At 40.9% G+C, this 14,622-nt stretch overlaps 1 protein-coding gene across 1 annotated transcript; it reads left to right on the forward strand.

The window, feature by feature from the left end:
- The first annotated feature begins 3,523 nt into the window (after nt 1-3,523).
- On the forward strand, nt 3,524-9,188 carry dact2 (dishevelled-binding antagonist of beta-catenin 2). The gene is made up of 4 exons (XM_079842200.1): nt 3,524-3,891; nt 5,990-6,122; nt 6,413-6,706; nt 6,857-9,188. The coding sequence occupies exons 1-4, from the start codon at nt 3,637-3,639 to the stop codon at nt 8,692-8,694; spliced, it is 2,520 nt and encodes an 839-aa protein (XP_079698326.1). The 5' UTR covers nt 3,524-3,636; the 3' UTR covers nt 8,695-9,188.
- The last annotated feature ends 5,434 nt before the right edge of the window (nt 9,189-14,622 follow it).

Genomic DNA, 14,622 nt, shown 5'->3' on the forward strand with positions numbered 1-14,622 from the left:
TTTTCAGTGTAAATTATTTAATTTGATTGGTAACAGCCCTATATTGTCTTATTCTAATTTAATGTATTGATAAAATTTAAGAATATAAAAGGAAAGCTGAAGCATAGCCTATATTTAATAAGATTAAGGGGAAAAATGTCCTTTATAAAAGGTTAAAATATGCAGATTTAAATACATCAAAGCTGTTCAGTGAACACTATAGTGCATATTGCTTCAGAATACAGCCTACATTAACCCAAAACTAATTTAGTTAAAATGCCACAGCCCATAGGCTACTGTTTTTTTATTTTTTATTATTATTATTAGAATATAGACGTTAAGATAATAAAATGTTATGCAAGTACTTTTACTTTTAATACTTAAAGTACATTTAAAATCAGGTACTTTTTACTTAAGTAGGGTTGTCATTGTGGTACTTCTACTTTTACTAAAGTAAATATATCTTGGCGTATTTGTACTTTTACTTAAGTACTGAGATGCAGTACTTCCTCCACCGCTGCATTTCATGAAACCTGCCAGTAACACCCCCTCATCGTATTTCACCTCAAAAATAAAAGAAAGTCTCATTCTCATTACTGTAATGCAATGCAATAAATGAATAAATATAAAATGATATAAATATACAAAATCATTGTATAATAGTGCTGTAAATCAGTTTAAAGATTGTATATCAAATGAAAATCACCATTGAGATTCATGAGAATTATAAAATTAATTAATAAAAATAAATTAAAAAAGTTACTTATATTTTACTAACTAGTTTTTGTATACAATTCAGACATAACATTATGACAACTAATGTGCAGGTGAAGTGAATAACACTGATTATCTCTTCATCACGGCACCTGTTAGTGGGTGGGATATATTACACAGCAACTGAACATTTTGTCCTTAAAGTTGATGTGTTAGAAGCAAGAAAAATGGGCAAGTGTAAAGATTTGAGCGAGTTTGACAAGGGCCAAATGGCTAGACGACTGGGTCCGAGCATCTCCAAAACTGCAGCTCTAGTGGGATGTTCCCGGTTTGCAGTGGTCAGTCTCTATCAAAAGTGGTCCAAGTAAGGAACAGTGGTGAACCGGTGACAGGGTCACGGCCGGCCAAGGCTCATTGATGCACGTGGGGAGTGAAGGCTGGTCCGTGTGGTCCGATCAAACAGACGAGCTACTGTAGCTCAAATTGCTCAAGAAGTTAATGCTGGTTCTGATAGAAAGGTGTCAGAATAACATCACGATTTGCCGCAGACCAGTCAGGGTGCCCATGCTGACCCCTGTCCACCGCTGAAAGCCCCAACAGTGGGCACGCGAGCATCAGAACTGGACCACGGAGCAATGGAAGAAAGTGGCCTGGTCTGATGAATACATTTTTTTTTACATCACGTGGATGGCCGGGTGCGTGTGCGTCACTTACCTGGGGAACACATGGCACCAGGATGCACTATGGGAAGAAGGCAAGCTGGTGGAGGCAGTGTGATGCGTTGGGCAATGTTCTGCTGGGAAACCACGTACCACTTTGACATGTATCACCTACCTAAGCATTGTTGCAGACCATGTACACCCTTTCATGGAAACGTTATTCCCTGGTGGCTGTGGCCTCCTTCAGCAGGATAATGTTATGCCTGATCGGTGTATATATATTAACTTATTATAAATGTATTTTATATTACACCCAGAGACAATGAATTTTAGGGTGACTTGTGACCATGTTTTTGTGAGATTCACACAGAGGTCAAATACTGCATTTAATACTTGGGTTACAGCGCCACCTGCTGGTAACAGTGCCTCTCTTCTTCGTAACACAGGACAGTGTCTCCCTGTGGTAAGTTAATGTAAATCACAATAGCAGGTGCATTAGAGTCATTTCTGTTTCTGAATTCGGCAACTTCACTGTTTTTACGAATCTCACAAAGACATATCTGGGTCATGCTACATCCCAAATAAATTAACTGGAAAATAATATATTTTACATACATCAATATTAAGCCCAGTTTTGTTATTTTCAACGATGATTCTCATTAGAATCAGATAACTGTAATACAGAAGAAGAAAAAAATCCTGGACAAAGTTTTTAAAATTCACAAAATTTTATCAGCATAAATCATTACAGTTTATAAATGTATGTTTTTTGGTTTTGTTTACAATTGTTTTAAAAAAATACTATGTTTTATTTATTTTTTCATTGTGATAATGAGAATTGCCCTTTTGTGCTAAATAATCATGAGAATTAGGGAGCAAAACATCATAAAGCTACTAAAAGTACAATTCATTTGTTAATGCAAGATGTAATACTTTCTTTCTTTCTTTCTATCTTTCTTTCTTTCTTCTTTCATTTCTTTCTTGACCCAGACAGGATTTGCGAGATTAATTTGTTTAGATGGTTGACTCGGAAGCCTAATCAAACCATCTCGCATTTTATAACAGTGATAAAACATTATATTTGGACTAATCTTGATCAGATTTGACATATTCTGTCTTACTCATAGAAAGGACTGTTTGTTGTATTATTTTTGTATCTCTCCCTGTATCTCACTTCCCCTCCCACATCCTGCGGCTGACAGAGGTAAACTTATCCAAGCTGTGGGAGAAAGACAGTATGGTACAGTCTGACTTTACCTCACAGCGCCACTGCCAGGGATGAGGGCTCGATTCCTGATGCTATCTGACGCCCTCTTCTCATCAGCACACGTTTCCTGTGTAGGCCTACATCACAAAAAAAGCACAGGGATTCCAGATACTCTCAACATAATGGACTCTGTTTGATGTATAGCATGGTCAGCATTTAAAAATATACATTATTTCAAAATATAAATATGTATTTTTTACTGTTTACCACGATCTTTTGTAAAGTCATTATGCATACTAGACATGCACCATGTTATGCCTAAATGTCCAAAACCACAATAATAGCATGGCAAGTAGGGGTAGGCCAACTCTTTGTTAGTGTTAAAATGTTGCCGTCGTACTTGTGTTGATAATTTTGACATTTTTAGGTTTTCTGTAAGTCAGTCATTGTACGCAAGAGGGCGCTAGTGGCTAATTGTTCAAACGAAGTTGGATTATTTTACTTGTGTATGTACGTGGGTAAAAGTACAAAACACATAGGCCTATAAAAGGTATAGGCCTACAGTTTAATGCGGATTAAAAATATAACAATTTATATGTTTTAAATGGGTGTTTGTTAGAAATTAGTTCTTGTTTATTCGTATTTTTCCCTAAGACACAGAGCATTAGGTCTTATGAGAAATCTACGAGACCGCAAGCGATTTTACGAATCCTGCTAACTCATTAGCTCATGAATATTAATTTGTTCATACTCACTTTTTTATTGATTCACTTCTTCGAGCGTTTGATCACCTCATTCAATTAAGATGAATGTCTTTTAGACATTTACCTAAGAAGGATTGGCAAATGTACAGACTAGGCTAAATCAATGTCCGCCAATCAGCCAGTGAGGGGGCGGGGTTTTCCACAGTCAGCGCGAAGGTGGGCGGGGCTGCTTTATACACCGCCCCGTACAGGTACTGTATACACTCATGCGCTTGGTCCAAACACAACTGTTGTTTCACACTGTGCTCAGTCACATAGCGGATCTCATTATTTCCCTCGCCTCTCTGGATATGTCTAAACAGCACGTCTGATAATGTCGGGGAGAAAATTACCTGGATCAGGTGTGTTGAGCGCAGCTGCAGGAATGGACCGGGGACGGACGGGGGAGAGGCTGCACGCAGCGCTGGCCGGACTGCAGGAACTGCATTTCCTCCGGGACAAACAGAGTGCCATGGTGCACTGGGCTCTGACCCTGAACAGAGAGGAGTCCGATACATCAAAACACGAGAACGTGAGCACAGAAGAGCTGAGACTGGAGGCAACACTTACTCTGCTAAAACAACAGCTGGTAAGACATTATTATTAAAGACAAGTTGCCAATAATCATGATTTTGATCACAATTGCAACTAAGGAGTAAAACAAGTTATTTTATAACAGGCAATTGTGGGTAACAAAAATGTATGTATATGCAAGTATAAATGCATATTATTTTTTTTGCTTTTCATTTAATTATAATAAATCACTCAGTTACTTGTTTAAAATTGGCCTTTGTGTTTTCCAGCAGGCTCACAATTGTGACCATTGACATGTTCACATCTGAGTTAAAATATTGTATTAACATTAAAAAAAAATCAATAATTGACCACTTATATATAATATGCATCATTATCTGTATTATTTGGCTTATATTCGGCTTACTTTTATGGTGCTTTGGCAAAGATGTCATCTGAGAGAAGCAAACTGGATTGAACAGCTCTAGTCATGTGACTACTGTATTTGCACCGGCCAAGTAAAAAATATCCATGACATCAAGACAGTCTGCACTTTCATTTATAGCTGAAAAAAATCACGTAAAACACATTAATGGCTCGTTGAAGACCCTTCAGACATAAATCTTGGTTACCAATGTAGGATCCAATGTGTGAACATCTGATGTCATTTTGGATGAATATAGATAGATCTACCAGATGTTTTCTGTGATTTAGCCTAGTCAGTTCTTTTACATTATTTTGTGAATTTTCCAGCAGCAAATGAGAATCTTTGCATAAAACCTACATTCCTGTGTGCTCTTACTGTAGGGGGGATTCATTGGTGTATTTTGTGCATGGTTTGGCAGTGCGCTTGATGACTGAATCCAGTGCTGAATCACAGGCACAGCTGGGGGTCATAGTGAGGGGTCATAAATCAAGGGCTCTGAGGGGGGCCAGTCCGTTTCTGATGATTAACCCAATTTAATGAGAATGGCAACAGAGGAACTGTGGCCCGGTCGGCGACACAGATTTGACCCCACAGCCGATGCATGTTTGAACCTTTTGGACTTTTGTTGAACCCTTCTAATACTCGATGGTCAAAGTGACTCTGGTCTATAGACATAAGACTGGCAGTAGTGCTCTTACACCATTTAAATTAATCTTAAATGGCATCTTTTTTTTCCCAAAGCACAGGGAAATTGCATATAATTGATATAATCTGCAATAAGTGCTCCGCCAATGTGGATGCACTAAGATATTCTCTCTAAAAAGAAAGGATTCATTAGTCAAATGTCTAGGAACCCCTTCATTTTTATCCAATTGTCAGTTCCCAGATGCGACAACCCCCTTAAATGAAGGAAACCCTTAGTTATAATATTTAGGGTATTGTCAGTAAGGATTTTCTTAATTTAAGTGGTTTGTTGCAACCGGTTGCATTATCCACACAACTATAGATTACAGTAATACCCTCAGATAAAATTGGATTAGTGTTCCTCATTGTTCTCTTTCACTACCTGGCAAGCACAAAGACGACAGATTAAAGTATGTGTGTTGTCAGAGTTTGGCACAGGTGTGACTCTTTACTTTGCTGGTTTAGTTTGTTTACAGTCAACCATTATAGATTTTCTGTATTTGGCATGTCATTTCCTCTTGGACCTATACATTTGGTTTACACAATAGTTTGTGCTCCTCTGCAGGAGAGAGTTTAGTAATCTTACAGCACTTCCCCCAGGCTACCCTTTATCCTTGCCTAGTTAATAGTCAACCGCTGTCCTTCTTTATTTGCTTCCTCCTTCTGTTTTTTTTCTCCTCTTGTCTACATCGTATAACAGCAGGAGTCATATCAGCCATTAAATGTCTGGAAGCATCCAGTTTTCAATGCTCTTCTGTGGTTAGTTTGGAATGAGAATGAATAGTAGCTTAACAAAGAACACTATAGATAGTTATGTTGTGCTGGATTGACTTACAGTTTATTACACTTCACAGTTCTCAAACTCTTAGCTTATTATTTGTTGCGTGAATAAATAGCCTGTTGAATTTATATGCAACTCTACTCATGTGGTTCATAATTGTACTAAAATTGCATGATTCATCAGATACCATATTGTATGATAAGTCATGTATTTGCAGTTGCAGTCAGGATGCATTTGCAGCAGTTGTGTCGCATGCTAACATAATGTGTGTTTTTCCTGCAGACACGTCTACGCAGACAAGATGTGGGATTGAAGACTCATCTCCAGCAGCTAGATCAGCAGATCAATGAGCTGAAACTGGATGTGTGTAAAGCATCCACTGAACACCTAGAGAGTGACAGCAGACCCAGCTCAGGTGACTAAACATACCCATTTACACATCACATACTTACTTTTTCGTTTAAAGGTGAAGAGTCTGTGCAATTTCTGCTCCATTTACGACACAAAATAGAATCGTAAACTGTTTGTTTGAATGACCTGAATGATCTGGACAAACTAAAATTGACGAATTACACGCTTCCCCTTTAAAGACTTAAAATTTACACCAGCTTCCAACATTTCATTTCAGATCTAAAGGACATCAAAGATTTTTTGTACAGAAATGAACTCTGCATCGCATCTAACAGTGCTAATTTCTACTTCCAGGGTTCTACGAGCTCAGTGATGGTGGTTCAGGCTCACTGTCCAACTCTTGCACCTCTGTCTACAGCGAGAGTCTCTCCTCCTCATCTCAAACCAGTTTGCTTCCACTTCTCTCCAACTCATATGTGCCACATGGCCGTAATGGTTCCGGACAGACCGGTGTGTCCCGCCGTTGTTCTGCTGATGAGAGCACTGGCCAGTCTGATGCACCACGTTCAGGAGTGAAGCTCGGTAGCAGTTGTATACGAACAGCAACTGCTCGAGCAGAAAAAGCAAGACAAAGACCTGTTTCCACAGGTGAGCATGAAAATGTGTTCTTTAGGTTAAGTTTCTGCTAAGGCATGTACTATCAGGATATGTTGTAAGTCACTATAGTCATAACCAGCTTAACTTCTGAAATGTAAAGTACATCATCTTGATGCTATTTTTCTTGGGTTTGTCCTTCAGGGGACCTTGAACGAATGATCGCACCTGGTTTTGGCTCCTTCAAATCCATTGACGTGAAGAGCTCCAAACTCTGTGCTAGCCTCCAAAACCCCTCAGTAGACCCCAAATATCAGAGTAACCTGGTGTCTAGCAGTGGGACAGAAGTGTACTGTTACCCCAGTCCACTGCATGCTGTGGCCTTACAAAGCCCCATCTTCAGTTGCACCGGTGATCAGGGAAGTCCAGTAGCACTTGATGGAACGCCTGAAGTGGGTCTTGAAGAGGAATCCCAAAACCCAAACGAAGGGTACACAAACTACCGGTCTGCCGGATACATCAACAAGCTACTACAGCGAAGCTCCAGTAAGATAAGCCTGTTAAACGGCATAAGAAGAAATGATACTGTTAGCGGCACACAGGAGCAAAGACCCAGATCCCAGGAAATTACCTACAGACAGCTGAGCGTTCCTCAACTGGTGGGATCTCTTCAACAAATAACAATGCCCTTAGAAAATGCACTGGAGACCGGAAAAACATCTTCAGCACTAAACTGCAATCAGCAACAGAGGAACGCACCTGGTTTGGAACCCAATTTCAAAGCAGTTGAGGTCCAGACAATGTGCCATGGCATGCACTCCATGGATCTCCAAAATAATTACTTTCCCATTAGGAATGCCACAGGCAAGATTGGTGCAGAACCTGAAAATGGACATTTAGAAAAGGGGAGTGGACATTTTCCCAAGGAGTCATCTATGGTCCCAAAGACAATAGAGAGGAGATCAAGTTTTACCTTCAAAAGAGAGGACGGTAGAGCTTCTTTTGATGATAAGGGTGGTACACCTTCATCAGAGTTTGTCCATGCACAGTTTGTTCCTGCAGGGTCTCAGAGGGTGAAAATGCGACAGGCAGACAAGAAAACAAAATCTGTAAAACTGAGAAAGAAGAGCTCCGAAAAATCTTCAAAGAAACAGCAGCAAAAACACTTGTCTCGAGAGTTCAGCACCAAAACCCGAGCTGACTTGAAGCAGTCCAGCTCATGCAAAGGAAAAGTGACAAATCTGGAAGAGTCCCAGATAAATTCTTGCTCAGATTGCAGTTGTAATGGACATTTCAACTCACACTGCACCCAAAACAACCCTCACCTTCATCAGAGCCAAACCTCCAAGTCCACAAAACCCCGTAAAGCCCCTGAACCTGTGCACCTTCCTCTGGATCAAGCCAAAAAGAAACAGAGTTCACGGAAATGGCCTTCCGCCTCAGAGATCCCGTTGCACCCAACTCTCCACAACCAGAGATCCAAAGAGATGTTGAACTCTCGAAAGGTGTCTATGGTAAGGAGTGTTAGTGCCAGACCTCGATCAGGTCAATGGGGCTGTCCTCAACGGGCCCTTCCTCACTCGCTCTCTACCTCCTCTTACTTCAGTTACTTAGAATCTAGATATCCGGCAGCGCCAGTCTCCAGCCGCTACCCTCCTCGTTGTGAGTCAGAGTTTTCGGAGTATTCTGCAGAGTGTGCGTCGCTCTTTCACTCCACTATCGCAGCAAGCAGTGATGGAGAGATGAGCGACTACACCACAAACCGTTTTGGGGACAGCGAGTCCAGCCAGGGCTCCCAGACGGCCTCAGACTCGGACAGCAGTCTCTCTCTGGATGAGGAGGACCTGTTAGAGGAAGAAGAGGAAGATGAAGGGGGTTTAGTGTGGGCTCAGGCTGCGATGGGGACCACGGCAGCTGGCTTTTCTCTTCAGCAACACCAACGCTCAGAGTCAGCAGCCTGCCGCATCAAAGCTTCCAGGGCACTGAAAAAGAAGATCCGCCGCTTTCAGCCAGCATCACTCAAGGTTATGACTTTGGTGTAGCTTCACTAAGGCTTCAGGTGGAATTTGTCAAGTGAACCTTTAGCTTCACCTAAAATTTGGGACTCGCATAGAGCCCTTTTTTTTAAACCAAATTTAAAACTGGTTATGGTTCATTTGCACCTGTAATCCAAACAAGAGTATTTGGAGGCTTCAAATCCAAAAATGTCACATGCTGTAGTGTCCACAACTGATCACTGAACTTTACCCAAAACATGACAGTGACAAAAGTTCCACAGACTGAAAAGGCGACCCAACTATCACATGACTTGAGCGATTCTATCATATTTTGTGCTGGAAATTTTCGACAACACCATCATCCTCTGTTGATATGTATAGAAACTGTACACTGTAAATAAGGTCTTTTAATATCTTGTAATCAAACTGCTTTTAGTACAAAACTGTACTTTATGTAATTCAATAAAAATCTGTTGCTTTTTCACATTAATTTCAGCTATGCATCTTATTTTTCTCTCAAAATAAATATTATTTAATGGAGCCTTCTTACTTTCTTATCCTTATTGTCCATTTTAAAATTATAGCGCAAAAAAACCCCATAGGAACAGAACTTTCGGTATTAAAGGGATAGTTCACCCAAAAATGAAAATTCTGTTGAATCAAACCTGTAAGACTTTCATTCATTTTCTGAACACAAATTATGATCTTTTTGATGAAATCTGAGACCTTTCTGTCCCTCCATTGACAGTCTACACAACTACCACTTTGACGATTCAAAAAGTTCATAAAAGGATGCACGTTTGAGCTTCCGCAACAACCAATGAGGTAAATTCTCATGTGTTACACGGCACATTTCAGCTTCCGCAAAATGACCAATGAGGTTTTGTTCTTGAGCTTCAGTTAAGCTTCTGTTTATGTTTGCTTATCATATAAAGCGATCGTTTCTCTTGAGAAAATTTGGACTAAACAGGAGTAGTTTTACGATCTCTTTATGAACTAGTACATAGTGCATAGTACAAAAATCTCTCAGATTTCATCAAAAAGATTTTACAGGTTTGGAACAACATGAGGGTGAGTAATTAATGACAGAATTTTCATTTTTGGGTGAACTATCCCTTCAGGTGGTCATACCATATAAGCATTCAAGAGTCCATTGTTCCACAAGAGTGTGTTTGTGCTGTGCAGGCTTTTTATCCATGCAAGATCAGATCCATATACACCAGACAGGAGTTCTATTGCTTTGAATTAATCTCTGAATGATATGGCTTTATCTGAAAAAGTTGAGAGCTTTGAGGCTACAAGTCTGTTAAGGAGGAGGAGGGGGGGGGGGACTATTAAAGCAACAAGCAATGAAAGATGAGCATTAACACTAAGAAGAATAGATGTCAGACATCAGAGTGGACAGAATCTCATTTTTTTTTACTCTGCCTTAGAATCTCTATTAAAATTCCTATAGTGTCACAGAGGTTGGAATGGGGTTTTGATTTCTGAATAGACTAAACACAGGTGAAGACCAGATGGTCCTTGGGCCCCTGGATGCGTTTTATCTTTGCTAGTCTGGGTTCAAAGGAGCTTAACTCTCTAACAGACTCTAGAATTTCATCAACTTTTACTTACAATTTACTGCACTGCTTGGTCTTATCACCATGGCAATGCACACACACCCCTTCAACACAATTGACCATGCATTTTAAGACAGTTTCTGGCTCTGGGAAGTGGATTAATATGAGAAGCATAATTTACTGCACCTGTTAAACGAGAACCTCTTAATTTTTCTCCACAATTTTATCTCATTAATTGCAATTGGCATTTGTTTGCAAACTATTCGTAGCATTTATTTGCAAACTAAATTGTCTCAATATTTCCCTTTTCTTCTATTTAACCATACACAGCCCTCTTAACGCAGGTTAATGTGTAATGTTTCATTTCTTGTGGACAGCCAACAGATCAACAAACAACTTTAATCAAGTTGAACTATTAACTTGCCTTAAAATGCAACAAGTATTGAAACATTAATTTGAGTTCTTGGTTGTTCCATTTTAAGATAAATAGTAATTTCCTCTAAGTGCATAACATCATAAAACCCCAAAATCATTTGTCATAATTGTGATTGTGTCAGACAGAGTTGCATTTGTGACTGAGAACATCAAGAGAATCACGAGATTAAAGAGAGAGCATAGGTCACTCTGTTTTTCTTTGACGCTGGGTCAAGGCCAGCAAGTCTGACCCTGTGTTTGCATTCACCTTCACCAGCTGTCTAGCTGGATCATCTCACACTCCCTGATGCCTTACAATAGAGCTAGTCAACAGGTTCAAAATGGAGGTCATGACCACACACTCCCAAACCTTTCTTTCCCAGCTTGGCCTCAAGCCTTGACCTTCCTTCGCTTTTAGTTGACTAAATGAATTGCATTGTATTGGCTATCGTTTTAAATTAAAGCATGATTTATTAGAGTAAAGTAAAGCTATTAAATGATTCAGAGATGTTAAAATCAACGGTGGCCCAAAAATGTGCTTAGCTTATCCAAGAATGTGAAAAAGTGTCCAAATATATTTGGGGTCATTGTATGCGACAAAATTCACTGTTTGCGTGTTAATAATTAAGCATATTACTAATCCATATGAATTGAGCGGTTTAGTCCAAATTTTCTGAAGAGACACGATCGCTTTATATGATGAACAGATTGAATTTAGGCTTTTATTCACATATAAACATTCATCAACTCACATCAGTTGTGGTAAACGGAAGCTCAAGCATGTTCACTTGACATGTAAGAACCAATGAGGTTCATTCTCGTGTGACGCAGCACGTTTAAAACTTCATCAAGAACCAATGAGGTTCATTCTTGTGTTACGCAGCACGTTTGAGCTTCAGCAAGAACCAATGAGGTTCGTTCTTGTGTTACGCAGCACGTTTGAGCTTCAGCAAGAACCAATGAGGTTCGTTCTTGTGTTACGCAGCACGTTTGAGCTTCAGCGAGGAAACCAATGAGGTTCGTTCTTGTGTTACGCAGCACGTTTGAGCTTCAGCAAGAACCAATGAGGTTCATTCTCGTGTGACGCAGCACGTTTAAAACTTCATCCAGAACCAATGAGGTTCATTCTTGTGTTACGCAGCACGTTTGAGCTTCAGCAAGAACCAATGAGGTTCGTTCTTGTGTTACGCAGCACGTTTGAGCTTCAGCAAGAACCAATGAGGTTCATTCTTGTGTTACGCAGCACGTTTGAGCTTCAGCAAGAACCAATGAGGTTCGTTCTTGTGTTACGCAGCACGTTTGAGCTTCAGCAAGAACCAATGAGGTTCGTTCTTGTGTTACGCAGCACGTTTGAGCTTCAGCAAGAACCAATGAGGTTCGTTCTTGTGTTACGCAGCACGTTTGAGCTTCAGCGAGGAAACCAATGAGGTTCGTTCTTGTGTTACGCAGCACGTTTGAGCTTCAGCAAGAACCAATGAGGTTCATTTTCGTGTTACGCAACATGTTTGAGCTTCAGCAAGAACCAATGAGGTTCATTCTCGTGTTACGCAACATGTTTGAGCTTCAGCAAGAACCAATGAGGTTAATTCTCGTGTTACGCAACATGTTTGGGCTTCAGCAAGAACCAATGAGGTTCATTCTTGTGTTACGCAGCACGTTTGAGCTTCAGCAAGAACCAATGAGGTTCGTTCTTGTGTTACGCAGCACGTTTGAGCTTCAGCAAGAACCAATGAGGTTCGTTCTTGTGTTACGCAGCACGTTTGAGCTTCAGCAAGAACCAATGAGGTTCGTTCTTGTGTTACGCAGCACGTTTGAGCTTCAGCGAGGAAACCAATGAGGTTCGTTCTTGTGTTACGCAGCACGTTTGAGCTTCAGCAAGAACCAATGAGGTTCATTTTCGTGTTACGCAACATGTTTGAGCTTCAGCAAGAACCAATGAGGTTCATTCTCGTGTTACGCAACATGTTTGAGCTTCAGCAAGAACCAATGAGGTTAATTCTCGTGTTACGCAACATGTTTGGGCTTCAGCAAGAACCAATGAGGTTCATTCTCGTGTTACGCAACATGTTTGAGCTTCAGCAAGAACCAATGAGGTTCATTCTCGTGTTACGTAGCATGTTTGAGCTTCAGCAAGAACCAATGAGGTTCATTCTCGTGTTACGCAGCACGTTTGAGCTTCAGCAAGAACCAATGAGGTTCATACTCGTGTTACGTAGCACGTTTGAGCTTCAGCAAGAACCAATGAGGTTAATTCTCGTGTGACGCAGCACGTTTAAAACTTCATCAAGAACCAATGAGGTTCATTCTTGTGTTACGCAGCACGTTTGAGCTTCAGCAAGAACCAATGAGGTTCGTTCTTGTGTTACGCAGCACGTTTGAGCTTCAGCAAGAACCAATGAGGTTCGTTCTTGTGTTACGCAGCACGTTTGAGCTTCAGCAAGAACCAATGAGGTTCATTCTTGTGTTACGCAGCATGTTTGAGCTTCAGCAAGAACCAATGAGGTTCGTTCTTGTGTTATGCAGCACGTTTGAGCTTCAGCAAGAACCAATGAGGTTCGTTCTTGTGTTACGCAGCACGTTTGAGCTTCAGCAAGAACCAATGAGGTTCGTTCTTGTGTTACGCAGCATGTTTGAGCTTCAGCAAGAACCAATGAGGTTCATTCTCGTGTTACGCAGCATGTTTGAGCTTCAGCAAGAACCAATGAGGTTCATTCTCGTGTTACGCAGCACGTTTGAGCTTCAGCAAGAACCAATGAGGTTAATTTTCGTGTTACGCAACATGTTTGAGCTTCAGCAAGAACCAATGAGGTTAATTCTCGTGTTACGCAACATGTTTGGGCTTCAGCAAGAACCAATGAGGTTCATTCTCGTGTTACGCAACATGTTTGAGCTTCAGCAAGAACCAATGAGGTTCATTCTCGTGTTACGCAGCACGTTTGAGCTTCAGCAAGAACCAATGAGGTTCATACTCATGTTACGTAGCACGTTTGAGCTTCAGCAAGAACCAATGAGGTTAATTCTCGTGTGACGCAGCACGTTTAAAACTTCATCAAGAACCAATGAGGTTCATTCTCGTGTTACGCAGCACGTTTGAGCTTCAGCAAGAACCAATGAGGTTCATTCTTGTGTTACGCAGCACGTTTGAGCTTCAGCAAGAACCAATGAGGTTCGTTCTTGTGTTACGCAGCACGTTTGAGCTTCAGCAAGAACCAATGAGGTTCGTTCTTGTGTTACGCAGCACGTTTGAGCTTCAGCAAGAACCAATGAGGTTCATTCTTGTGTTACGCAGCACATTTGAGCTTCCTCAAGAACCAATGAGGTTCATTCTCGTGTGACGCAGCACGTTTGAGCTTCAGCAAGAACCAATGAGGTTCATTCTCGTGTGACGCAGCACGTTTGAGCTTCAGCAAGAACCAATAAGGTTCGTTCTTGTGTTATGCAGCACATTTGAGCTTCCTCAAGAACCAATGAGGTTCATTCTCGTGTGACGCAGCACGTTTGAGCTTCCTCAAGAACCAATGAGGTTCATTCTCGTGTGACGCAGCACGTTTGAGCTTCAGCAAGAACCAATAAGGTTCGTTCTTGTGTTATGCAGCACATTTGAGCTTCCTCAAGAACCAATGAGGTTCATTCTTGTGTGACGCAGCACGTTTGAGCTTCCTCAAGAACCAATGAGGTTCATTCTCGTGTGACGCAGCACGTTTGAGCTTCCTCAAGAACCAATGAGGTTAATTCTCGTGTGACGCAGCACGTTTGAGCTTCAACAAGAACCAATGAGGTTCATTCTCGTGTTACGCAGCATGTTTGAGCTTCCTCAAGAACCAATGAGGTTCATTCTCGTGTGACGCAGCACGTTTGAGCTTCCTCAAGAACCAATGAGGTTCATTCTCGTGTGACGCAGCATGTTTGAGCTTCCTCAAGAACCAATGAGGTTTATTCTCGTGTGACGCAGCACGTTTGAGCTTCATCAAGAACCAATGAGGTTCGTTCTTGTGTT

This window comes from Gobio gobio (assembly GCF_949357685.1).
Source record: "Gobio gobio genome assembly, chromosome: 18".
In the NCBI taxonomy this organism is placed as follows: Eukaryota; Metazoa; Chordata; class Actinopteri; order Cypriniformes; family Gobionidae; genus Gobio; species Gobio gobio.